This window comes from Misgurnus anguillicaudatus, chromosome 5 (genome assembly GCF_027580225.2).
Source record: "Misgurnus anguillicaudatus chromosome 5, ASM2758022v2, whole genome shotgun sequence".
Classification (NCBI taxonomy): Eukaryota; Metazoa; Chordata; class Actinopteri; order Cypriniformes; family Cobitidae; genus Misgurnus; species Misgurnus anguillicaudatus.
The window spans coordinates 9,564,261-9,589,358 of record NC_073341.2 but is presented as its reverse complement, the minus strand read 5'-3'; the positions used below and the strand labels follow the sequence as shown (position 1 = coordinate 9,589,358).

Below are 25,098 nucleotides of genomic sequence, written 5' to 3'. Positions count from 1 at the left end.
AAAGCGCCTCCCTCCACAAACAAGACGCGTTCTGATTGGCTCAAACCGAAGCGCAACCAACCCTAAACCAAAGACACGGACCGTCATTGGACAAATATAACGTCAATCTTATATAACCACCCAAACAGCATGAGCCGCTCGTCTTCGGTAAGCAGAGTTGGGGTTTCATGGCTTAAAACTTTGACATTTTTTAGTTAATTCATTGTTAACGACATATTGATAATGTGCATTATTAATCTCTGCAAGCGATCTGAAAACACATCGCTGTCGGAATTATGACAACAACACACCGACTGGAAGGAAACGGCGTGTAAATTCAGTCTTGAATTCAGCCTGGACTGAGATAAAAGAGGAATTCATAATTTTCTTGTAAGTGATCTACTTGAATTAATCTGAAAATAAATTAGTATTACAACAATAATTTATTTGTTGATATTTGAAATTAAAATTGTTACATTTCATTTATGTAATGTGTTTGTATGTATGAATGCATACATTAAAGGGGCCATGGCACAAGACTTTTTTAAGATGTAAAATAAATCTTTGGTGTCCCTAGAGTATACATGTAAAGTTTTAACTCAAAATACCATATAGATAATTTATTATAACTGTTCAAATTGACACTTTGTAGGTGTGAACACAAATGTGGCGTTTTGGGTGTGTCCTAATGCAAATGAGCTGATGAAATTCAATCACTGATCTCAATAGCCTCTTTCACACAGTAATTCTGGTAAATTACCATGAATTTACCAGAATGAATTTACCAGTAAATACAAAAATGTGCTGTTCACACACGCAGTGGCGTTCCATTATTTTACCAGTAAGACATCATTCACACATCAGTATCAAAATACCGGTAAATTCGTTGAGAAAGCAGAAGTACCTGTAGCACGCGGCGAGCTCAGTGTTGTATTTGTAAACAATCCACGTTGTTCATATCCACGGTCCGTATTTTGCTGTTTTCACGTCTGTGGTAAACAGTCGCGAAGTTGCTCATGACCAAACAACATTGAATGAGACGACGTCAAACCGAAAATGCGTTTTTAACAACACTACTGTTTGCACGTTAGGCTTCACAGAGGGCGTGCTAAGGACGTCGGCAATTCGGCGGTAAGCTGTTTTAAACAACTTTGGTGAAGAAATGTGGACGTAAACTTCAGGTGTGCTCAACTTTCAAGCAGCATGTGTGTGGAAACGTCCATAAACAGTGCGGGGGTAAACGCGTCATCTGTATTAAAACGCTATTTGGCCCGAAGCTGTCAGCACGGTCTGACGTCGTCCGTTCTAAATGCCGGTAATCCTATAATTTTCGTTCACACATAGCGCTTACCGGTAAATTACTGGTAATCTTACAACCTGTCTTACTGGTAAATTGGGAGCACTGATTTAACGGAAAGGTTCTGTTCACACATGATCTGTTAACTGCAATTTACCAGTAAATTACCAGTAAAGACTGTATGTGTGAAAGGGACTAATGATGGTGGTTTGTTGCAGTTGAAACTCAATTGTGCTGTGAATTATTTTCTCTCTCTTTCTTTCTCTCTGCACTAAATGGCAGTGCCGTGGTTGGATAGTGCAGATTAAGGGGCGGTATTATTATAATAAGATCTCCTTATGACATCATAAGGAGAGCCAAATTTCAATGACCTAAGTTTTCACGTGCTTGCAGAGAATGGTTACCAAAACTAAGTGGGTTGATCTTTTTCACATTTTCTAGGTTGATAAAAGCACTTGGAACCCAATTACAGCACTTAAACATGGAAAAAGTCAGATTTTCATGCCATGGCCCCTTTAATTATTATGTAGCCCTAAAATAAAGTTTACCATAAAATCATAACTGGGTGTTAAAACTTTACATAAAAAATTTAAAATATGCCAAAATGTTAATAATGTCAAATATTACTGATATGTTAATAGATCCCCCTTTCTTTTAAAAAGATGAAACAGCTGTGTTTGTGATGGTGAGATGTACACAACGAATGAAGTTCGGGTTACCGAGGACTGGCTGCGTTCTGAATGGCACATCCTGGTTTCCCCTGCCTGGTTGGATGCTTGTGTAAATTGGGTGAAGGAGGAGGCCAACGGAGGGGCCATGCCTCAATCCCTGCTGAACCAACGTGTTTTAGAGCAGTGGCTTTTAACTGACCTCCGAGATCTGGCCCACCCTGTGCTTCCTGCGGGCCTTTCCGATGCACAGAAGACAGAACTGAACAGCTGTTACTGTATTCAAATGGACTCCTTACTGGACGTCAGCCAGCCTGCATACAATCAACTGCAGCGGATTCGAGGCACCGACCGCTCCAACGAAGAAGTCTCGGCCGTTACGCAGGAAACTCAACGGCCGTGGGAGGCCAAGCCTACGCGCATGTTAATGCTCCAGCTCACGGATGGAGTGCAGAATCTGGAGGGCATGGAGTACAGCCCTATCCCGGCCCTAAGTGCCAACCTGCCACCTGGCACAAAGCTACAGCTGGTCGGACCAATTGTTGTCCGTCTCGGGGTGTTGCTGCTGAAGGCAGAGAACGTTAAAGTATTGGGAGGGGAGGTGGAACAGCTCTTGGAGATGTATTCTCAAGGCCGAATGCTTAGTGGAATATTGGGTCTGCCTGAAGAAAACCATCCGCAGGTTGAGGAACCCGATGACCAGGAGCTCTTGGCCAGCGTAGAGGCTGCGGTAGATCTTCAGGTTGCTGACAGTGGCTATGACAGCTTGACATCAGAAGCTTCTGCCAGACCATCTGTACCTCGCTCTCAGTCGCAACGACGTTTAAGTCCACATCCTCAAGTAACTCCCATTTCCAATGAAGACAACTGGGATATGGTTGAAATTCCAGATGAGGACTTTAGCAGTATTCCGGATCATTTTGATGATGTTCCACAAAACGTTGATAACAATATGATCGAAGAGGACTTTGATGACATCCCATTAGAAGAACTGGAAAGTGTGATGTGCCCCATAGATTCAGAAGTCCTGCCCAGCACACGGGAACACACCCATGAAGTTGATCAACATACCTTTATTGCTCCAAACTTACCAAGTCTTAAAAGTGCAGGACTGAGCAACACAAAAATCTCCTCTGACATCAGCATCCACCAAAAGACGTCTAAACACGAAATTCCCGGTGCGGACAAATCTAAACCGGTTGCAGGAAGCTCTACAAACCGAACAGAATCTTCTATCTGTGAGCGAAAAGATACACGTATTTCTGACACACCTGTACCCAGGTATCTCTGCACAATACAGGCCGGCTCTTGGCCACCCACTAATGTTCAGGTTTTAAGACTCCAAGCCTTTATCGTCACACTGGTGGGAAACTTGAGCAAAACTGGAGGTGTTTGGAAATTAGGGGCCACCATATCTGATGGAACCGGGTACTTGGATGTGGATTTGTGCGATGAGATGCTCGCCAACCTGATTGGGTTCTCGGCAACGGAGGCCAGACTGCTGATGAAAGATCCGGCGAGACGCAGTGAGGTGACCAGTGGAATACAGCACTGTCAGAGAGAACTGGTAGACATGTGCTGTATGATGAGTGTGAAAGTGGATCAGACGGGCAGAGGAGTTGTGTTGCGTGCCGATCCGCTTACTGAAAAGGAATGCTTTGAGCTGCAGAGAAAAGTGAAAGATAAAAGAAATTAAATGATGTTTATTTTCTCTAGTCTTTTGAACTGAGAAAATGGTTCTCGGTGAAAACAAACTAAAGCAATGCTGGCAGTGGTTTTCCTGATTAGACGATTTCAAACATGGTTTCTTTTTGAATTTCGGAAATGCACCATCTACCAGTCATAAATACATGTTATGCTATTTTTATTTGTTGTTTTGTCGTTGTTCAGTGATTAATAAACAATTTATGTCTTTTTTCCATGAAAATTTTCTTAGAATTCTAGATTTTCTTTAACGCCATAGTCCCAAAAATGAAAATTAACCCATGATTTACTCACCCTCAAGCCATCCTTGATGTATGTGATTATCTTTTTTCAGACGAACACAATCAGAGTTCTATTCGAAAATGTCCTTGCTGTTACGAGCTTTGTAATGGTGGTAAATGGAAGCCCAAAAAGTATGCTGTTGAACATAGCGTACAAGACATTTTTAGTTTGTAAAATTTCTTTTTTTTTGTAATTCAGTGTTTATTAGTTTTATTTATTGGAAAAAGCATATAGAACATTTTGCAAAGTTACAAATAGAAAGTATTAGACCATTATTATCTCTCTATTCTTTCCCCCTTTCCCTCACCCATCCCGTTGCACTCAGGACTTGAAAGACATAATATTGGATATAAACAACAAAGACCTGTAAGCACACATTCATATACATAAAATGGAATTTAAAATAAATAAATATTAATGAAATAAAATAATACTAAGTAAATAATAATAATAATAATAAATAAATAAAATAATATTAATACATTTTAAGTGCAGATTATGTATCTAGAATCTCTTTGATGTGTGCGTTATAGCTGACAACCACATAAACACGTTGGTTTTGTGACTGTTTGTTGACTTTCAGTCATTCCATTTAAATGCTGTTAAAAGTAGAAAAGTGTATTGAGTAACTTAAAGACGGTCCCCAAATTCACCACTGTAAAATTGTAAATATTGACAAATTTATTTCAGCTTGAGCGAATCTCTGATCCAAGTAAAATCTCATTTGTTCATCCATGCTAATTTAGCAAAATATGCTTTTGCTGTTTACAAACAAAACAACACGTTCTAGCGAGTACACGTAAGCTTTAATCACATCTCAAGAATACAACTTCTGTTATCTCGAAATAATGAGAAATTAAGTCGTGATCACGAGAAAACAAGCAAGCAAAAATAATAATAGTGCATGGCCTCTCTCGGCTTCCGTACATGTGTGCATCACGTGTCATGCCAAAATAAGTGCCTGCTGCAGACGCGTCTAAAGGGTTTATGATAAAAGAGACGTTCACGTTTGCCAGATACTCTCATAATCTCATGCGTAATCAGAGTTTACTGTTAAGGAAGTGTCTAGCGTGTATTTTGTGAACGTGAGCGTATCTTTTATCATAAACGATTTTGACGCATGTGCAGCAGGCACGCACTTATTTTGACAAAACACGTGATGAACACAGGATCTCTCGACACACAGGACACATATTTTGGAAAAGAAAACCACACACATGACAATCCTTATTTTGAATTAGCGCATCCTCGGATGAGCAGTCACAAGCCGCCACTGGCCTTCAGTTTCTCCCTTTAAAGTTTATAACAAATATTATTGTGTAGTAATAGCACACATCCCCAAAATTCCTTTACAAGTTATCATTTATGGCCGTAGCACAAACGATGCAGGACAAATTGTATACATTAAGAGGGTTAAGTATGAACATTTACAAGCACTGCCTAAAAACCCAGTTAAAGTCAATGTTTTGTGATTTGCTGTTTTGCGCATCATATATAATGCAAAAGATGTTTTGTTAAAATATAACCTCGATATTAAAAAAACTGACTAAGACCATGTCAAAAATTGAAATCAAATTTTGAAACTCCTAATCTCATCATTAGATTATAAGACTTTGATTTCACAGACAGACTCACAAGTGGTGATGCATGGCTTTGCAAGTACAACCAAACAAAATGTGTAAAGAATTACAACGTGCACCGGTAGATGGCAGCCGTGGGATGTCATTCTGCAAACCATCAATTAAAACCAATTGAGAACTTGTAATGAACCAGCTAATTCTCAGATATAATTAATTCTAGATATTGCTGTCAATGGTTATTGGGTTCACATCATAAACTGTTGTAAGGGTAAGATCTGCAATTAATCATTCAGTTACGCAATACAAATCCAAACTCATATAGCTCACAGTCCAGCAGTTTAGTTCATGACATATACCATAGGTACGGCACATCCCATAGTTTAGTAACTGAGTGCATGGTAAATGGTCCTTTAAACAAGGCACCCCCACTCCGCGCACACGATCATGTCTATAATTTACCTCTGATTTATATTCTCGACTCGTGCGTCGAGTCTGACGTCATGATAAAGATGCTTCGTGCGACTTAATGCTGGGTGTATTTGCCCACTTTTGAGTCAATTTGTGGCTGTCCTTAACTTAATCCAAGCAATGTGACAAAACAATTGCCCTGATATTAATTGGCAATGGACTCACAAGGAGCGATGCGCGGTAACGCATGACCTCGCGTTATGCATTGCCATCAAATAATCTGCACAGCAGCCTAAGTCTTAAAGTCTGTGGCAGACATTGTGATGTTGTCAATAATCGATAAGGTGTTTAAATGATCTCTTCGCCCTCTCTCATCGTCTCCTCCCCTCTGATGCGCTGCGCATCATCTGGCTCTGCGCGCACTCACTTCAGCGCTCGCATTTCTCACGAGCGCGTCTCCTGTCCTTATCGCGCCGCCTCGGACGCTACAATTAACTCATCTCTCATGCCCACCACTGGCTATTCTTTCTAAATCCAGACAAAGGCGAGAGGAACAGTGACACTTCACCCAAAGATCGCCCGCGCGTTCCGATCCATTTCTGCGTGCCTCGCGCTAGGACGCTCCAGACGCGAGCGCGCGTATTTTGCGCCGTCTCCACGCATTCAGGAGTCTTAAATCTGGCGGCGAGGACCCGGTGATGAGACGGCTGTGGTGGGGGTTCGGCATGGCGGGCTGGGGGTTCGGTTGGATTCTGGTGCTGCTCGCGCTCTGGAGGCCCGGTGCCGCTTGCCCCGTGCTCTGCACGTGCAGCGGTGTTCGGATCTCCTGCGTGGACTCGGAGCGCAGTATCATGGCTTTTCCCATGCTTCAGTCCGAGGCAGAGATGGAGAACATCACAGACATGTAAGTTTTAATGAAGATCTTTTATCAAATACCAGAAGAGCATCCAAGGGGGGTTATTTTTAACAATCTTTGGTATTGGCTTGGGTCAGCAGCCTTTTAAACATAGTGTCATTACTTTTCATAATTGTATTTTTTTGTGATTTATTACAATTGCAATTTTTCATATCCAAATGATCGCGCAATCATTATTGAGATTACAAAAAGCATTATGCCCTACTGCAGTGCTTCTTATGTTTGACAGATAAATTAGATTTTTATGGGCACGTGTTAGATGCATAACAAGAATATATGGTTGTAATGTCATTGAAAGGATTTGCGTTAATTTAATGAACTGAGGTAAAATCACATTAGATCATTGCAAAGCTTTACTTTAAATGTAATAAATGATTACCTTAGACAAGTTGAAAAGAAATATCTTTTTAGTTTATCTCCATATGGTAAATAAAAATATTACCACATAAAAAATATTTTGCACTATAATTTATTTTTGTAAACAAAGAGCAAACATTTTGTTTTGTTGTTGTTTTGTATACAGATACATTGCAAATCAAATCAGTTTCACTTCCATTAATGAAAAGGATCTCAACTTATATCACAACCTTAGAAACTTGTAAGTACTAAAAAAAATACTGAACCAATTATGATATATTTTTACTAATGTGGAAATTTGTAACATTAACGTTTCTGTTGTTGTTCTACAGAACGGTTACAAACACAAAGCTCACATATATTTCCCGGCAGGCCTTTCAGAACAACCTGAAACTACAATATCTGTGAGTTTGTTATGGTTTATGAGAAAATTCAGCAGATTGTAATTGTTTATGAATCTTTTTATAGTAATCTGATATTGTGTAAATTGCTGGTAAATAGTATGTGGTATGTTTTGTCCTTTACAGAAATCTCAAAGAAAACAATCTGTCAAATATGTCGTGGAGGACTTTTCGTAATTTAAACATCTCATCCCTGTAAGCCTTTTTTTATGCTATTAGTGCTATTTATGATTCTAGCATTTATAATTGATATAGATATAATACAAACTGATTCTAACAAAAGAGGCAGAAATATTTATTTGACATAATATTTATTCCAAAGTCCTTACGCGTTTCAGAAACCGAAAATAAAGTATCCATTAGCAGGGCTGTCTGAAAATGATGTGACTTACACAATGAAAGCTGACACTGGAAATCTAATACAATGAAAGCTGTTAATTTAGCCAAGCAGGACTGGTTATAGACCGATATTCTCAAAAAGGCCAAATAAAGGCAGATTAACAGGCCTGGACACTATATCTGTCAATCACTAATGCGTATTATGTTTTAATAAATCAGTGGTTATATAGTGGTGTGGAAGTTTTTGTACTTAAGCATGTGACATACGAGGCTGGGAAAACTCTCTGTGCGTTTCAGGTTGCTGGCAGGTAATCCTCTGCAGTGTTCGTGTGATAACGTGTGGCTGAAACATTGGAAAGGAGAAGAGGCCGAGGAGCTGCTGTGTGTGGAGGAGGGAGGGAAGAGGAGATCTTTTTCCACGCTCACACTGCCGAACTGTGGTAAGAACAAACTGCTCATAAAACGAAGGAAAACTCTCCTTTCTGACTGTCACTTTTCTGTCCATGAATGGAAAAGAACATTTTTGTTGTCACGCGGAATCAAATTTTCCTTGATCGTTTGAGATAAAGAGTTCATTGTACTATGAAAACATAGTGTCCTAGTGAAAAAAGACCATTGAAACTAAGCTGCGAAAATATCTTGTTCGGTAATTTCATGACATTCTGACATGAGACGGATTATTAATACACATTTTTACACATTGACGTCCACATTTACACGTCATGAGAAACTCACAAAGAGATATTATAGAGTCAGATACATTATTTCGAAATAATTAAGTTCAAAACCTTTTTGTCAACAGTGAAACAATACCACAGTATTTGTTAACAATATTGGTTTGGTTTGGTTTACTTAAGTTAATAAAGTTGCATCCTTATGTTGGAAAAGATGATATAAAGTTTATTTATAACAATTCCCGGATCATTTCAATCTGATTTCTGCTAAATTTAGCTCCAACCCTAATCAAACACATCTGATCCAGTTAATCAAGGTCTTCAGGATCACTTAAAAAATTACAGGCAGGTGTGATGGAGCAGGGCTGGAACTAAACTTTTCCGGAAAATGTGGGTCCCCGGGATCAGGGTTGTAGACCGTGGCTTCGTCCGAAAGCTCTAAAATGCATTCCAAGGTAGGCTTCAATGTCCCACAATTCTATGCGTGTGCGTTCGAGGGAACGTGATTGATCGATCGATCGAATAAAGTTATATTTTCAATTTTGATTGCAGCAAGAAATGAATGTTGTAGGTTTTAAATATTTGATTAGTTATCACTCTCTGTTTATATTTCAAATTGAATTTCGTTACAGCGCCTATGAAGGCTGGGTCAGTTAAAACCAATATCGAAACTGACAGCACACCTACAACTTGCAAATAATTTAAGCACTTTACTGCAACTCATTTCATGTGTAAAGAAGGCTTAAAGACGCTGCAGCAAAACGTATTCCTAGGGCAAGAGAAAAAGGGGATAATAAACCAAATTAATTCTGTTTTTATTGCAAAAAAATAACTTTAGGGTGACCATAGGGATAAAGGGTTCCTGTGGCTCTGTTGGTAGAATTTTGGATTAGCAATCCAAAGATTGTGGGTTTAATTCAGCACACATGATAAAATTTAATAACGATAGATTGAATGCACTGTAAGTTGCTTTGGATAAAAGCAAACACATTAAATTAAATGCATATTAACAAAAAGATAAGATTGTTATGAACATTAATGCAAGAAACATTTTAACAAAAAACCTTTCTGGTAACTACAGTATAAAAAGTTTATATTTAGGCTTCCTCTTATTTTAATGCTTAAGCTGTATATGATAACCTCTAAAAATTATTTTATACACAGTTAAAAGTTGGATCAACTTAAAATGTACTCTATTTGGTAACACCTAATTAAAAATTTTTACACTGTAAAAAATTCCATAGAAATTACAGTGTTACTTGCAGCTGGTTGCCAGTAACTTACTGTAGATTTAAATGTATGCTATTCAGTGGCAACATTTTGTTCAAAGTTAAATGAACATTAAACATTTACAAGTCTTTGTCTTTGCAGAGTAAAACTAAAAAAACAGCATCAAGCAAAACATTCTGGAAAACAAAATTTGAAGCAAAAAACAGAAAAAGGTGAATGATGATTTCTGGTTCCCAGGATGCTTTGCATGAGGCTGTTATTGTATAGTTCATATTGTATAATTCTGTAAAGATAAAGACTTGTTAATATATAAATTTTATTTAACTTTAAACAAACTCTTGCCAGTAAATACATAAATGTAAATCTACGGTAAATTACAACCAGCTGCAATAACATTGTAATTTCTATAGAATTTTTTTACAGTGTACTTAAAATTTTCACCTAAAGTTACATTTTAAAAAGTAATTTAAGTAATTTTTTTGAATACACTTTTCCTGTGTATTTTTTATCGCCATCTATGATAAATTTTTTAACCCCATGCCAAAGCTAGAATATTGTGGGAAAAAAATTTTGTTTGTTAAAACAGTAAGTGTTCGTGCTGTCTTTATTTTGAGTTAATTTAACATAAAAACATTAGTTAACTCAAAGTTGAAATATGAGTAAAAATGACTCAAAGTAAAAATGAGTCAACTAATAATTTAAGTTGAATTAACAAAAAAAAATTTACCGAGGTGACATTGAAGTAAAAAAATCAAAAGTTTAGTTTCATGTGCTCACGCGAAACCTTCATGTGCAGAATTTTTTTTAAAGTTTAGTTTCGCATGCACACGTGAAACTATCGCATACGTGCGCTCGCGAAACTAAACTTTATTTAATTTTGGCTCCATGTCCCCTTAGTGGCTCCGTACTTTTTTTAAGTTGAAACAACAAATCTTTTTTACAGCGTAATTAATGTAGTCTTATCAACATCTTACACTCCCAAGAACAATTTTGCATCTCCAATTTACGTCTAATCCATTCACACCGCACTTTGATCCCAGAAAATCTCCGTAAAAATTGGCAGAGAGGCATGTACAATGCCATAAGGGGCGTGCCGTAGTGAGGACGTGACCAGACGCGGCATTGTTTCAATGCTGTGGAAAAAATATGTCACGTCTTTACGGGATCTTTACAGCATGTGTGTGAATGCACGCACAGATTACGGAAAATTATTGGCAGTGTGAATAAACCAAAAATCAAACGACCCGGAAAAATCCCGGACGCATTTTCTGTGTATTTTCCGTAATCTCTGTGTGAAAGGGCTTATGTCTTTGCATTGTAAGGGGAAACCACAGACAGCCTGACACAGGTAGACCATGCAAACTTCAATCCCAGCAAACCTTCTTGCTTGCTTCAAGGCTTGATTTCATTCAGAACATGGCTGTTTATTAAGAGTCAAGTTTGGGTCGTTTGTTTGTTAAGATGGGTCTCGTCCACGCTGTAGTTTTATGGCTGTGGCTTAAGTCTTGGATAATTATTGATCCAAAGATCAGCCTCCAGCCAAGCCTATTTTAAGCATTACCACAGCAAAAGGGCCTCCGGGGAGGAAGCGAGAACAAGAGAGAGGAAAAGGAAAAATAGAGTGAGACAAGAGGAGGGGGGGATCCCCAGAATGCAAAACACTGGGACATTTAAAGTCAGATTCTGCTGTGAGCGTCTGCTGGCCTGTGTCCAGAGACTGTCTCTGTTTCCTATATTTTGTGCCATGAAAGAAAAAGAGCTGCCTCAATGACTTGTCTTAATTCATCACAGTTTGGGGAAAGGCTAGATTGCTAGATTTTTTTCATTCGCAGTTTAACACATACAGTCAATAAATCTTACGAAATAAGTAGTCAAGTAAACCTGTTGTTTCTGCTGGTAGGAAAGATGCCACGGGGCACAATGATAGGGATATTAAGTGTGGTCGTCTGGGTGCAGATGGAGATAGAGATCTGAATTGGCTGCCTGCTGATGACATCAACACATAGACAGTCTGAACTGTCCACACACTGTACCCAGCAGGCTAGAATGGCATTCCTGTGACACAAGGGGAAAAGCACAAAGCGATCCGGACTCGAAAATCACAAATAGAAAATAAATGAAAATAATAAATTAAATAGTACTTAACTATAAGGTACCATGAATGAAAAAATATTTATTAAAAAAGGCTTATGAATTTATTTAAATACTTTTGTTCATTGTTAAAGGAAAAAATTAAAAGTAGTCCATATTTTACTCACCATCAATCCATTCTAGGTGGACTTTTTTCGTTCAGCCAAACACAGTTGGAGTTACATTAAATAATATCCTGGATCTTTTTAGCTTAATAATGGGATTGAATAGTGCCCCATTTTTAAAACTCCAAAAAGCACATCCATCCATCAAAAACATGGTAAAGCGGTGGGTTTTTCTAAGGAAACATTTGATGCAAAACCCTCTAAGTGCATCTGACATGTTTACTTGTAAATGCGCATTTATTATGGATCTTAATGGATTCTGCTAACAAACCTGTATTTCTGAATGGCCTGTGGCCGGGATTTAGCGGATTTAAAGTGAAAGTATTTAATGAACGTGTAATACGTGCAGAGAGCATTCAGTCATCATTATCTCGGTTTTGATGCAGATAGCGTTTAGTGGCTTTTGCATCTAATTTCCAACTTTATCAGTTACGACTGTATTCATATTTACGAGAGAGTTACTGTGGGTTTACACCAAGTTGCGAGTTCAACGATTTGCGCGAGTAGGTTACATACAAAGTCAATGCAAAGACGCGATCAGACGCGTCCTCGCGTGGGGCGATGCGAATGACGCGATATGGGCGACACGTTTGCCGTGAAAACACGCACTATTCGCCTCAAACACGTCTTCGCCCAAGTTGAAAATATTCAACTTGAGCAAAAAATTTGCATGACACGACGTTAAATCCCGCGCGAGTAATCTAGAGCGAGCAACGTGATGCGATTGCATGGAAGGCAGAAGACTGATTTAAATTCATTATTAAGTTTACTAGTTTCATTAAAAACGAGTCAGGATTTTATTTATTATAACTCTTAAATGTGTTTATTATTCGGGATGCATTGCTATATCAGCCCATAATTGGTATTGGCAGATAAAAGCAATTTTTCCCACTATCAGACATCAGCCGATTGTTTAAGTTTCATTTTGGAGTGAACTATTCCTTTAACTCATGCTTCTTGATAATGCATTAGCTGACTGTATTTAACTTGAAAAAAAGATGCTTTAGTAAATGTAGAAATTAATATTAACCAATAAAAATGATTATAGTTTTTATTTCATGATTTTTCACTGCATTATTCATTTTTAACCTTATTGCAGGTGTGACATTATAGTCATTAGATATTTTTTAAATGTTTTTGTTTTTATATGTCTTTAGATTAAACGGAGGACTTTACTGTTAGCTAGCAGATGTAAATGTTCTGGTTTGTGTTTTCTTTGTAGCTCTCCCCTCTGTGACTCTCACTCCAACTAAAGTGACCATGCTCGAAGGGTTAAATGTAACGCTGACATGCAACACATCAGGAATGCCCGTGCCTAGTTTGAACTGGACCACCTGCAAGCTAAATTCCCGATTTGAGGTAATTCTGAATTGAATTTGAATTTTTAGACTTGACAAGGGAGCCAAAAACTCTGTTTGGGTCTTTCTGCAGCATTTAAAATAACATATTTTTAATTGAGATGACAGGTCTGTAAGAGAGCAGCTAATAGTTAAAATCTGTTAAGTGTAACTGTAACTCACTTGGTAGATGATTGCATTAGCAGCGCAAAGGTCATGGGTTCAATTCTGGGGATAAAATGTATAGCCTATATGCACTGTATGTCGCTTTAGATGAAAGCTTTTGCCAAATGTAATGCAGTGGAGTAGTATATCAGGTGTTAATATGACGTGATTTAACACAACCTCACTTTGGATGTTAAACACAACATATAATGTATGATTTTTATGCATAATCTTAACAATTGAAACATTTTTGTAACCAGTACTAAGTAAGCGTGGAAAATAATATTAATCAGAATTATCAAAGCGCATTTTTCATTGAGTTATGGAGCAAGACAGAAAGACTTGAAATAGAAATGACATTGACTGCTGTAACCCCCCCTCCTTAGCTTGACCGATCGGGTCAGATGTCTGATCTCAAGCTCATGGACGTCTCTTTCCTGGACAATGGATGCAAAGTAGCCTGCACATCTGAAAACATGGTGGGCGAATCTGAGGCCTATGTGCATCTGGACATACTGTGTAAGTTTTCATTTTAAAGAAAAAATTTGTTTACCAATACATGTGTGTATTTATATATTTGCAACTCACTGGGTATCAAAACATATTATTGATGGACGATGAGCTTTGAGTAAAGTTGAATACGTAAAGTATATAAACAAGAAACAACTTTACTATATCGGCATACTTGTTAATGTCTGTGTTTATTTGCCATTGATTTGGGTTGCCAGTTCCGCCTAGGATCAGCCAGCTGAAGGACGCCATCTCAGACCACCACTGGTGCATTCCCTTCAGCGTGTCGGGCAATCCAGAGCCGAAACTCAGCTGGTTGTTAAATGATAAACCGGTGGAGGAGGGAATCTTCATTCGAACCATGATCCACGACTATTCAGATGGTGAATACCATGGTTGCTTACAACTGGACAGCCCGACGCACATCAACAATGGAAACTACACACTGTTGGCCAGTAACAAATACGGAAAAGACAGCAGGAAAATAAGAGCTCATTTCATGCTTGAGCCGTGGAATGGTGAGTTGACTTCCTTAGGATTACGCTGAATGTTAAGATAGACGGTCTCTGTAAAGATATCCTTCTCTTTATCTTTTCTTTCTTAATCAGAATCGGTTACTGATCCGTTGTATTATGGTAAGTATCTTTTAAACATACTTATAATTAAAGTCGGTCATTTTTGCAAGGTGTTTGGGCATATGGGTGATTCTCATGAAATCCAGATTTAGAAGGTGTAAGATTAAGGTCTAAACTTACTATAACCATTTTTTTAGAGGATTTAAAAAAAAATTCTATAGAATTATTCAAATTTCTTTAGATTATCATTATCAAAAATTATCATTACCACAACATGAGATTACATTAAATAGATGCATTTACAAACTCATGTTTCGGTAATGAGAACTAAAAAGTTGTCTAGGTATATAACAAACAAAATTTCAACTTTTATATGGAGAGAAAAAATAAGAACTGCTTACCTGGTAGCCATCTTGAGTGTCACAGTCAATTATGTCCCTTCCAACAATTTTTTTTTGAAAATTTTAGTTCCTTGAGGGCTTAAACAATGATTAAAAAATTGTTGCGGAGCGTGAGAAAATTGGTCTTGGACACATTTATATTCCTTATTATTGTCTCTACATTTACCAATGATCACCAAATATCTTTCTTTACTGTAAATGTTTATAGTATAACATGCACTGAAGCTTTTTATTTTTTTTATTTTTTAATTAAAAATATTTCCATGTCAAAGAACCCAAATCCAGTCATGGACACATTGCGGTAATGACAATTTTCCCCTTAAATGTGGAAAAAAAACAAAATTGGTTTTTATGATGTCATTTGAAATCATGTGCAAAATAGTACATGGAGGGATGTTTGTAACTGTATGCTTCTTATTTTTTTATCAAAATGTTCACCTCATAAGTCTAATTTCGCGAGAATCACCCATATATGTGCGTTGGCAGTGTGTGAACACAACCACCTTATAATGGAATAAATCTTTTTTAATCTTCATTAAACCTCATTAGATGTACTGTTTTGATTCTTTTATCAATGTGAGGTCACACTGATAAAGCCCCGCCCACAGCCACTGACTGACAGTGCTTTAGTTTCACCCTCAGCGATCTGTCATATCTCATTAGTGAGATACTATTGTCTCAGACTATATTCACAGAAATCAGATCTATTTAAACTGAAAGCACTCACTGTCTCTTTTGCATTTAAAGGTACCCACACGAAAACTGCAGGTTTTTGCTGCTACCCAAATATGGGCATTTTGGGCATGATATAATAAATGATCTGTGGGGTATCATAGGCATACTAGGTGGCATAATATGTTGGTCTCTCCAAAAAGTGTAAATACTGTACTCAGCAAATGACAAGTTTTTTAAAAAAACGTTTGCCGTTCCATTTGGGGACTCCAATGGTGCATAAACAACACGCTACACATTAATATGAACGAATGACATTGTAGATTTGTGACGCTTATGTTTGATTCTAATGTTTTTCTTCTGTTTTTATCTTCTTCTATGAGATCCCACTACAGGTACGAACAAAAGCACATAAACACAAATTAAAGATGGCAGATTTGTTATTTGAGATGTGCATATATCTTACTGTTTCTTTTCTTTCATACAGACGACACTCCTATTGGACCACCTGAGAACAAAGTTGCTGTGAGCGAAACTCAATTATTCCTAAAGAAATATTTGTGACCCTGTCTTTGAAATTCAAGTCTCATAATCAAATTTTGGGATTTGGAGCATCAAAGTTTGACATTAATTTCAACCTTACTCAGTCGATATTCAAGATATCAAGGTTATATATTCACAGAACGCTCTTATATTCTAGGATGATTTTAGCAAATCACAACAAAATGGCTTTGTTTTCACAGTCAAGGTCACAAAAGTTTGTGTGTTTTTTTAATGTGTATCGAGGCCCAGCATGAGCGCCTTCAGATTTTCGTGCTAAAAGCACCGACTGCTATTTGAAAACATGTCATTCTGCTCGTAGGTGTACGTGGTCGTGGGAATCGCCGCAGTCACATTCACAGGCTTCATCCTGATGCTCGTCGTTCTGAAGTTTGGACGCAACTCAAAATTCGGAATCAAAGGTAAGCAGCTCTCAGCTCCTCTCGCAGCCCTGCCAAGCCTTCATTAAGGAGCGTAGCTCTGGACGGATGTATTGTGCCGACAGAATAAGCAGGGTTTCTTTTGTAAGGCCGAACAAGACGGATGCTGAGAGAGAGGCTGCGCTTTGTCTTTTTAAGGAGCTTTACTAATTACTAACAGGCACCTAATCTTTTATAACCTTTGTGTCCCATATAGTTGGGTTTTTTAAGTGCACGTCAACATGTTAACGTTTGAAAGATGGTTGTTTAAATTGTCTTTATGTAACGGGCATTCAGAGTGGTTTTAGTACGTTGTTTTGGGGTGTTTGGTGTTGCGTGTAAATCTGTTTTTTTTTTATAAAAGTACATGATTTAATCATTCATGTCTAAACAGTTAGTTATTTGTCAAAGTTTAATCATATTATATAATATGTGATGCTTGCTTTATCTAGCTTTACAGTAGCTGATGTTAGCACTGTCTGTAATTGACTTATTTAACTCAAAATCAGATCTTTACGATGATGCGAGAAGTTGGCGTTTCATCATTTATGGCTTGTTTTGGCTTATGACAGCTTGATGGTCGGTTGGTCCCTGAGTGAGAGCGTGTGATTGTTTTTGTGGTTTTTCTGAGAGGAAGCGTCGAGTTAGATGTCCTAAGGGGCTTATTTTCGCACGGTGGTCTTGAGTGTGTGTGTTTGCGTAAATGGCTCCTTGGTTTTCCACAAGGACAAAATGCTTGATTACTTACATCTATGAATGCTTAATAGCGCATATTTTACATTTATGCATTTGGCAGATGCTTTTATCCAAAGCGAGTTATAGTGCATTACAAGGTTTACATTTTATCAGTATCTGTTTTCCCTGGGGATTGAACATGGGATCTTTTGCCCTGCTAATGTAATGCTCAAACACTTTTTATGTTTTGAATACGATACGTCATGAATATAGAAATGTGGTTTTATTTTAGTGTCTCTTGATGATAATGATGTCATTTAGGTGCTTTATTTTACGTGCTTGGCATTAGACATACAGCATCTAACATCTAAAATCCCTGCATTTAGGGATGCATAACGATTAATCGCGATTAATCTATAGCAGAATAAAAGTGTTTGTTTACATCATATATGTGTGTGAACTGTGTATAATAATTATGTATATATAAATGCACACACACATCCATGTATATAGGCATGGGCCGGTTACCGGTTTCAAAGTATGCCAAGGTTTTAAACAGTCAAGGTTTCAAATCCACTAAAATGTTCTGTGATACCGTCTCCAAGGTATGAGCCGTGTTTATTCAAAATTCATTGAATCATTTAATCATGTGATTTATTTGATGTTTACATTTAATATATACCGTTTCAGCAGTAACAACATAAACAAGCAGCTTTCGTGGTCATCACGTAACTTACGGTAAACTCCGCAAAGAATAAATAACAACAGTCCTTTAAAAGTAGTTTATTTATAACAAGCAAAATAAACAACACGTAGATTACATAGGAACGCAAAACATTTGTTATTTTCGATGAGGTATTTGTTTAAGAGTTCAGTTTCAGCAACTAGAAACGGTCTATACATTACGAGAATATTATATAATTTTTGAAAAACATTATAATTTAAAGGCTTTTTTACCTGGCATTTGAAAATAACACATTTTAGCATTGCAATGGCAATACCGCAACTCCGTGAAACCGTGGTATTTTTTGCTAAAGGTTATCATACCGCCACAATCTTATACAGGCCCATGCCTACATGTATATATTTAAAGGATTAGTCCATTTTCTTAAAAAAAATCCAGATAATTTACTCACCACAATGTCATACAAAATGTTGACGTCTTTCTTTGTTCAGTCAAGAAGAAATTATGTTTTTTGAGGAAAACATCCCAGGTTTTTTCTCATTTTAATGGACTTTAATGGACACCAACACTTAACAGTTTGAATGCAGTTTAAAATTGCGGTTTCAATTCTTATCTAGCTAAACGATTGTCATTTTTGGCAAGAAAAATTTAAATAAATTAAAATTAAAAATATGCACTTTTGGACCACGGCTTCTCTTCTTCCTCCGGTCCTGTGACGTGTCAGCACGATCTCACGTAATTGCGTAATGCCGTGGAAAGGTCACGTGTTACATATATGAAACGCACATTTGCAGACCATTTTAAACAATAAACTGACACAAAGACATTAATTAGCATCATTCGACATACAACAACGTCGGAACGCTCCTCTTTCTCCAGACTTGTAAACATTGGGGCGGAGTTTCACATACGTCATCCGTGACCTCTTGATGTGATGACGTATTACGTGAGGTCGCGCTGGCGGGTCACACTCAAAAATGAAAATTGTTTTGCAAGATAAGACCCTTATGCCTCGTTTGCGATCGTTTAGAGTCCTTTGAAACTGCAAATATTGCAACTGTTAAGTGTTGGGGTCCATTAAAGTCCATTAAAGTGAGAAAAATCCTGGAATGTTTTTCTCAAAAAACATAATTTTTTCTCGACTGAACAAAAAAAGACATCAACATTTTGGATGACAAGGTGGCGAGTAAATTATCTGGATTTTTTTTAAGAAAATGGACTAATCCTTTAAGAAATGTTTACATACATATGTATATACATTTGTATATTTATGTATAATTTATTTTAAATATAAATACTTAAAATATAAATATATATTTTTTCTTAAAATTATACATGCATGTGTGCATATTTATATATAAATAATTATTATACACCTGCAGTTCACACATATATATGATGTAAACAAAAACTTTTATTCTGATATAGATTAATCACGATTAATCGTTATGCATCCCTACCTGCATTGCATTATTGTAGCATCATTTCTTCTTTGTATCTGCTATGTCCATCATATGCTTTATTGTATTCATGCATAACAATCCCAAAACAGCTTTTTACATGTTTAAGAAAAGGGCATATTTTTAATTCGGTCTCAGACTTTAGTACCCACTGTCCACACACACACATAAACCCAGTGACTCACTGCAGTGTAGAGAAAAGCAGACCTGCACATTAAGAGAGGAGAGGAAGTGGATCTGGAATGGAAGTAGTTGAAATTGTAGCCCTCGGGTTCAGGAAGTGTGGGTGTCTGCAGAGGCTTCGGCTCGAGACTGAGAACGAGAGAGATAGAGTCGGCAACCTTGTGCTTATCAATGATTCAAAGGGCAGGTATCGCTTTTCGTCGGTTCGGACAAATCAAAAAAATCAATTAAGCTCCTCAAGGTCAGAAGTATCATCACTCCGGGACTTGTGGCCTTTGGTTAACATGCATGCCAGAGGTGCATCTCAACCCCCCTCAGCCTCTGTTCCCAACATTCCTGTCATTGTCAGAGGTGCACGTTTTACATTTTAAACTACATTATACGGATGTGTCCATCAGTAAAAACAAACAAAAACATGCTACAGTAACACAATTTTAAAAGTGGATCTCTATAAGGCAAGACATGCACAATAAAATATACAGTTTCAGTAGTATGGCCATAAATCTCTTTCAAATCTAATTACAATCTCACACAAGGATATCAGAAAGAGTCTGCATACACCACAAAAAAATCAATGTACAACATACAAAACTACAATCTTTCCATAGTGCATTACTGTAAACATGAATTTAGTTTTTCATCTCATGAGTCATTTCTGAAGTTATTTCTGTGGAAATCAACAGCATGCCGGTTTGTTTGTTTTTTTGGGCCGATACATATATTAGGGAGTAAAAAAAAAAGATAACGATATATCAGCCGATATTCTTTGTAAGCAATAAGGTACGAGAGGCTGGGCTGTATCGTGAATAAGTAACGGCTGAAGGGCGTTGTTAGGCACGACGCAACCCCTTCAGCCGTTACTTATTCACGATACAGCACTTGCCTCGAGTACCTTATTGCTTTTATAAAACGGTTACTACACAATATTAAAGTAAAAAAAATATTAGTGCAACTTTCATGAAGTAAAATCAATAAAAGCATTCCTTCTGCTAGAAAAAATAGTCCCTGACTGCGAACAACAACATGAAAGCTCAAATAAAAACAACAAACTGTTCTCAGACTTTGTCTCATTATATGTTTATGTGTTGCTAAGGGTGTTGCTAAGGGCGCAGTGATATTAAATAGAACCGTTGGGTGAAGCGGTCATAGCAGTGTTTTATCGTGAATAAAGCACACCTACTGACCAATCAGAATCAAGGATTGGAACTAACCGTTTTATAAATGTGTATACAGTACACATATACTAATACAGCACTGTACATAGAATACACTATATACATTATACTATATAAAATAAATACAATGCATTGCAATGCAATGATCACTCACAAATGTGGTGATCAAACACTTAAAATGACGTGACAGAGATATGTAATATAGGAAGGTGTGTATAACAATTTAACAATAATGTTTATTATCCAAAATGAGTTTGATATCAGTGCACTAAACATTAAACTTTATAACACAAACAGAACAAAATATATATAACTTGAATCATTGGCAGTTTTGACGAGAATAAAGTTTTTTTGGACTTGTACTGAAAAGTGAAAGTTATGAAGTCATTGTTTATTAGCTTTACCGTAAGTTTAATAGCTTTACGGTAAGTTATGTATTTCACAAATTAGTTAGCAAATTACTGTTAATGTTACAATCTGTAATGTCCTGCGCAACGTTTCTGTGAAGCGAACCCACAGTGTTCTGCGCGTAATTTGGACTAAAAGTATAAAGTACTTACATCATTCAAAAGCATTTAATGTGTTCTGTAAGAAACAATGATATCAAAATTAAATTGATTAACCCCTTAGGCGTCACCCCACCCTATTGAGTTAAATCTACACTTTTGGAGCTTTCAAACGATATATAGTTTCTTATGATTAGATAAGAATTCACATGCAAAACACTGAAGTAAACGTAGGCATCCTGCTGGCAGGACAGTGACATTTAGCAGGATATAAATGTTTTGAGGCACACTCTCTGCATAAATGATTCAATTACTCTCCCTACATAATTTATTTTTTAAAACACTATTAAAATGACCTTTCCAACGATATATAGTTTGTAGTGATAGATAAAAATTTACATGAACAATATTGATGAATAAATATACAATGCAATGCAATGATCACTCACAAATGTGGTGATCAAACACTTAAAATGACGTGACAAATGTAATATATAGGCAGATGTGTTTAACAATTAAAAATAAACTTTATTATCCAAAATGAGTCTGATGTCAGTGCACTAAACATTAAAATTGACTTCTTATAACAGTGAGACCATAAAATAAAGTGTAAATATTTCTAAATCAAACAAACTTAACAAAACTTGTTTTACTCAATTTATTCAAATGCATAAAAATAGAAAGCAGTAAATGTTTAATATCCATTTAAACCACAGAGCTATTGAATGCTTGATTCTGATTTGTTGACAAGCGTTCGTGTGTGCATTATTTTTCAGTAAACGCACAGCTATGAAGTATTTTCAGGTCAGCCACATACACATCATTACACAAATTTTAACAGAAATTTTTATGTAATTTCAACAAAAAAGCATAAATAATAAATATATGTGTGGTAGCGAAAGAAATCAATTGAAAAGAATGATTAAAAAATGTAACATTTAAAAAATAGATTGTTTTGTTTTTGCTTCATTCCTAATAAAATAAATCTAAAATAAATTAATACATAAATGATGAAGAAAAAATTAATATATAAAAAAATAAAGAAAAAAATGAATATATAAATAATTAGAGCCCAACTTGTTCACATTGTTCTCTCTCTCTCTCTCTCTCTCTCTCTCTCTCTCTCTCTCTCTCTCTCTCTCTCTCTTCCCTACTATTTTGTAACTGATGTTATGATTGCATCGCTATTAATTAACAAGACAGGAAAATTTATTAGCAGATACAGATTGCACAATGACCAAGTTATGTGGATCTGTTTGTAACTACACAAATATTATATAACAGGTGCACTCCTGACATGTTACCATGTCATATTGTATGAAGTAATTACTTGATATTCAGCGTGTTTGTCTGGTGAGAGTTAAAGGGTTCATTTCATTCAGTGACAGAATGGGCACTGATTGAACCCGCACGCATTGCCAAACTTGCGTCTGCCATTGACAGTGCACTTTGCTCTTACAGTCTATGTATGTTAAGAGCTGAAGGGGTGGATGTTGCCTTCCCACAACATGCGCTGTTGCCATGGTTACAAACATCATAGATACTCGGATCCAACGATGAATCATTTTTACAGAGCATGAATCACCAATAGCTGTGATCTCGCATACACCCGGCAGAACACACACACAACTAAAATAAGCGTGGTTATCTGCAGGTATATATTGAAGACACATCCCTGATGAAAGCTTGACTCTTCAAATTGTAGTTTGAGAAAATATTGGTAAACGCTATTTGACAATGTTTGTTTACGGTACTAAAGTATTTAGTATACCGATATTTCATTACTTAGAATAACATGTACTGATACCAATAGTTTTGCTTTTTACTCCTTGTTTTAAATGATTATGTTCTGAAATCCTAGAAGCGCAGAGCGTACAAAGTTCAACTCAATTATCTATCAATACCGATTATAAGCCGATATATCGGTGCATCCCTAATAATAAGTATGGTTGTTGTTGTTAGATGTGGTGCTGAAAAACTCAACAGGGCTTGATGGTATTTATTCAACCCATTTACTCCTTAATGCCTAAAACCTATGTTATTCTAGGATAAATACTGAGGGTTTTCAGAAAAAATACTAAGAATTGTCAACGTCTACCAAAAACGAATTAATATCTAAGCCTCTGTAGCACTTAGAAACATGAAATAAAAGTAATCGGCGGTAGATGTAATGTTTCGGCGCGCAGCATCAGGCACAAATGGGTTAAAGGGACAGTTCACCCCGAAATGAAAATTAGCCAGTATTTTACTCAACCTTAAGTCATACTAGGTTTAATACTATATTACTTTCTTATTTCAGCCAAACACAGATGGAGGTACATTAATAATGTCAGCAATAATGCCACTGGATAGTGCCCAAAAAGTGCATCAATCCATCAAAAACTGCATACAGTTATATAAAGTTACAGATATGCAATTCATACAGTTATAAAATGTCTTCTGAAGTGAAGCAATCGGTTTTTGAAGGAAACATTTGAGGAACTCAGATGCAAAGCCTTTCTAAACGGCACCAGTGTTCGAATTGAAGGGGGTCTGGGGGGGTCCCGGACCTGCTATAAGCCTTAAGGGACCCCCCATAAAGCACAAAAATATGAATTAGGGGGGTCCCCTGGTTTTTATTAAAATTAAAATACTACATGAATTTAAAATTCTCGTGTTGCGCTGTCACAAAGCGATAGGCTGCTGTCTGTTATTTGTCCCAATTTCGCAATAAACTAATTAAAATGATTTCTGTCTTACGAGTTAAAGGACAAGTTGGGTATTTTACACTAAAAGCCCTGTTTTCAGATTGTTTATGATGAAATAGAACGGTTTTGACTGAATTTTCGACATATGCGGCTACCCTGAGAATTTTCGCTTGTTTGCGTTTCACCTCACACCTCTACAATGGGTTTAATGGTGCACTGGAACAATCCTTCCTAAAATGCATTAAACTTTTGTTTACAAAGACGTGAAACTCAGCGAGTGGTCAGGGGTGTTCACTGATATGCTCACACAAAAATCACTGCAAAAGATGCTTTCCAACAGGTGTTTTAGCATTCGTTGTAAACTTGTGGACTTATTTTTCCAAACGCCTCACACCCGTATATTCTTTCGCTGAGAGCTTGAATAATAGACACTCCAGCCCAGTTGGTGGCGATAATCCGCCATTGCCAATTGCAAAAATAGAAACAAAGTTCCCGGCGCGGAGTGATACCTCACAGCACATCTAATACAAGTCAATGGAGTTGGACAAAAACTACGATAAAACAGCTGTTGGAATGCGTCTTTTGCAGCGATTTTTGTGTGAGCATATCAGTGAACACCCCTGACCACTCGCTGAGTTTCACGTCTTTGTAAACGAAAGTTTAATGCATTTTAGGAAGGATTGTTCCAGTGCACCATTAAACCCATTGTAAAGGTGGGAGGTGAAACAAACACGCGAAAATTCTCGGGGCAGCTTCATATGTCGAAATTTCAGTCAAAACCGTTCTATTTCATCATAAACAATCTGAAAACAGGGCTTTAAGTGTAAAATACCCAACTTGTCCTTTAATCTCTCTGTCTGCGTGTGGATTATTTTCACCTCAGTGACGGTAAGAATAGCCTATTTAGTTATCTTTAGGTTTTTAGTTTTATTTTATTCTTCTCAAACTATTATTTCATAACAGTGGCGAGGCTACACACTCAAATTGACAGCTGGTCCACCAAGTCAAAAGAAACACA

General features: G+C 36.9%; 2 protein-coding genes across 3 annotated transcripts in view; both read left to right on the top strand.

Annotated features, from left to right (window-relative positions):
- Positions 1-19: 19 nt before the first annotated feature.
- rmi1 (RMI1, RecQ mediated genome instability 1, homolog (S. cerevisiae)) lies at positions 20-3,859 on the top strand. The gene is made up of 3 exons (XM_055168220.2): positions 20-147; positions 247-369; positions 1,939-3,859. The coding sequence occupies exon 3, from the start codon at positions 1,967-1,969 to the stop codon at positions 3,638-3,640; it is 1,674 nt and encodes a 557-aa protein (XP_055024195.2). The 5' UTR covers positions 20-147; positions 247-369; positions 1,939-1,966; the 3' UTR covers positions 3,641-3,859.
- A 2,250-nt stretch (positions 3,860-6,109) lies between these two features.
- Positions 6,110-25,098, top strand: part of ntrk2a (neurotrophic tyrosine kinase, receptor, type 2a) — a 57,924-nt gene continuing 38,935 nt past the window's right edge. The window contains exons 1-12 of one of the 2 annotated variants that reach the window (XM_055168214.2): positions 6,110-6,822; positions 7,358-7,432; positions 7,524-7,595; positions 7,719-7,787; positions 8,229-8,371; positions 13,313-13,449; positions 13,979-14,111; positions 14,321-14,620; positions 14,711-14,737; positions 16,134-16,145; positions 16,238-16,275; positions 16,613-16,712. In XM_055168214.2, coding sequence (XP_055024189.2) covers positions 6,617-6,822; positions 7,358-7,432; positions 7,524-7,595; positions 7,719-7,787; positions 8,229-8,371; positions 13,313-13,449; positions 13,979-14,111; positions 14,321-14,620; positions 14,711-14,737; positions 16,134-16,145; positions 16,238-16,275; positions 16,613-16,712 — 1,312 coding nt within the window. In that variant the 5' untranslated portion in view covers positions 6,110-6,616. The remainder of the gene's footprint in view (positions 6,823-7,357; positions 7,433-7,523; positions 7,596-7,718; positions 7,788-8,228; positions 8,372-13,312; positions 13,450-13,978; positions 14,112-14,320; positions 14,621-14,710; positions 14,738-16,133; positions 16,146-16,237; positions 16,276-16,612; positions 16,713-25,098) is intronic. The other variant, XM_055168215.2, reaches the window with a different exon arrangement.

What these genes read in the sequence shown, in the direction of transcription:
- rmi1 (XM_055168220.2), top strand. Translation starts at nt 1,967, where the DNA reads ATGTACACAACGAATGAAGTTCGGGTTACCGAGGACTGGCTGCGTTCT.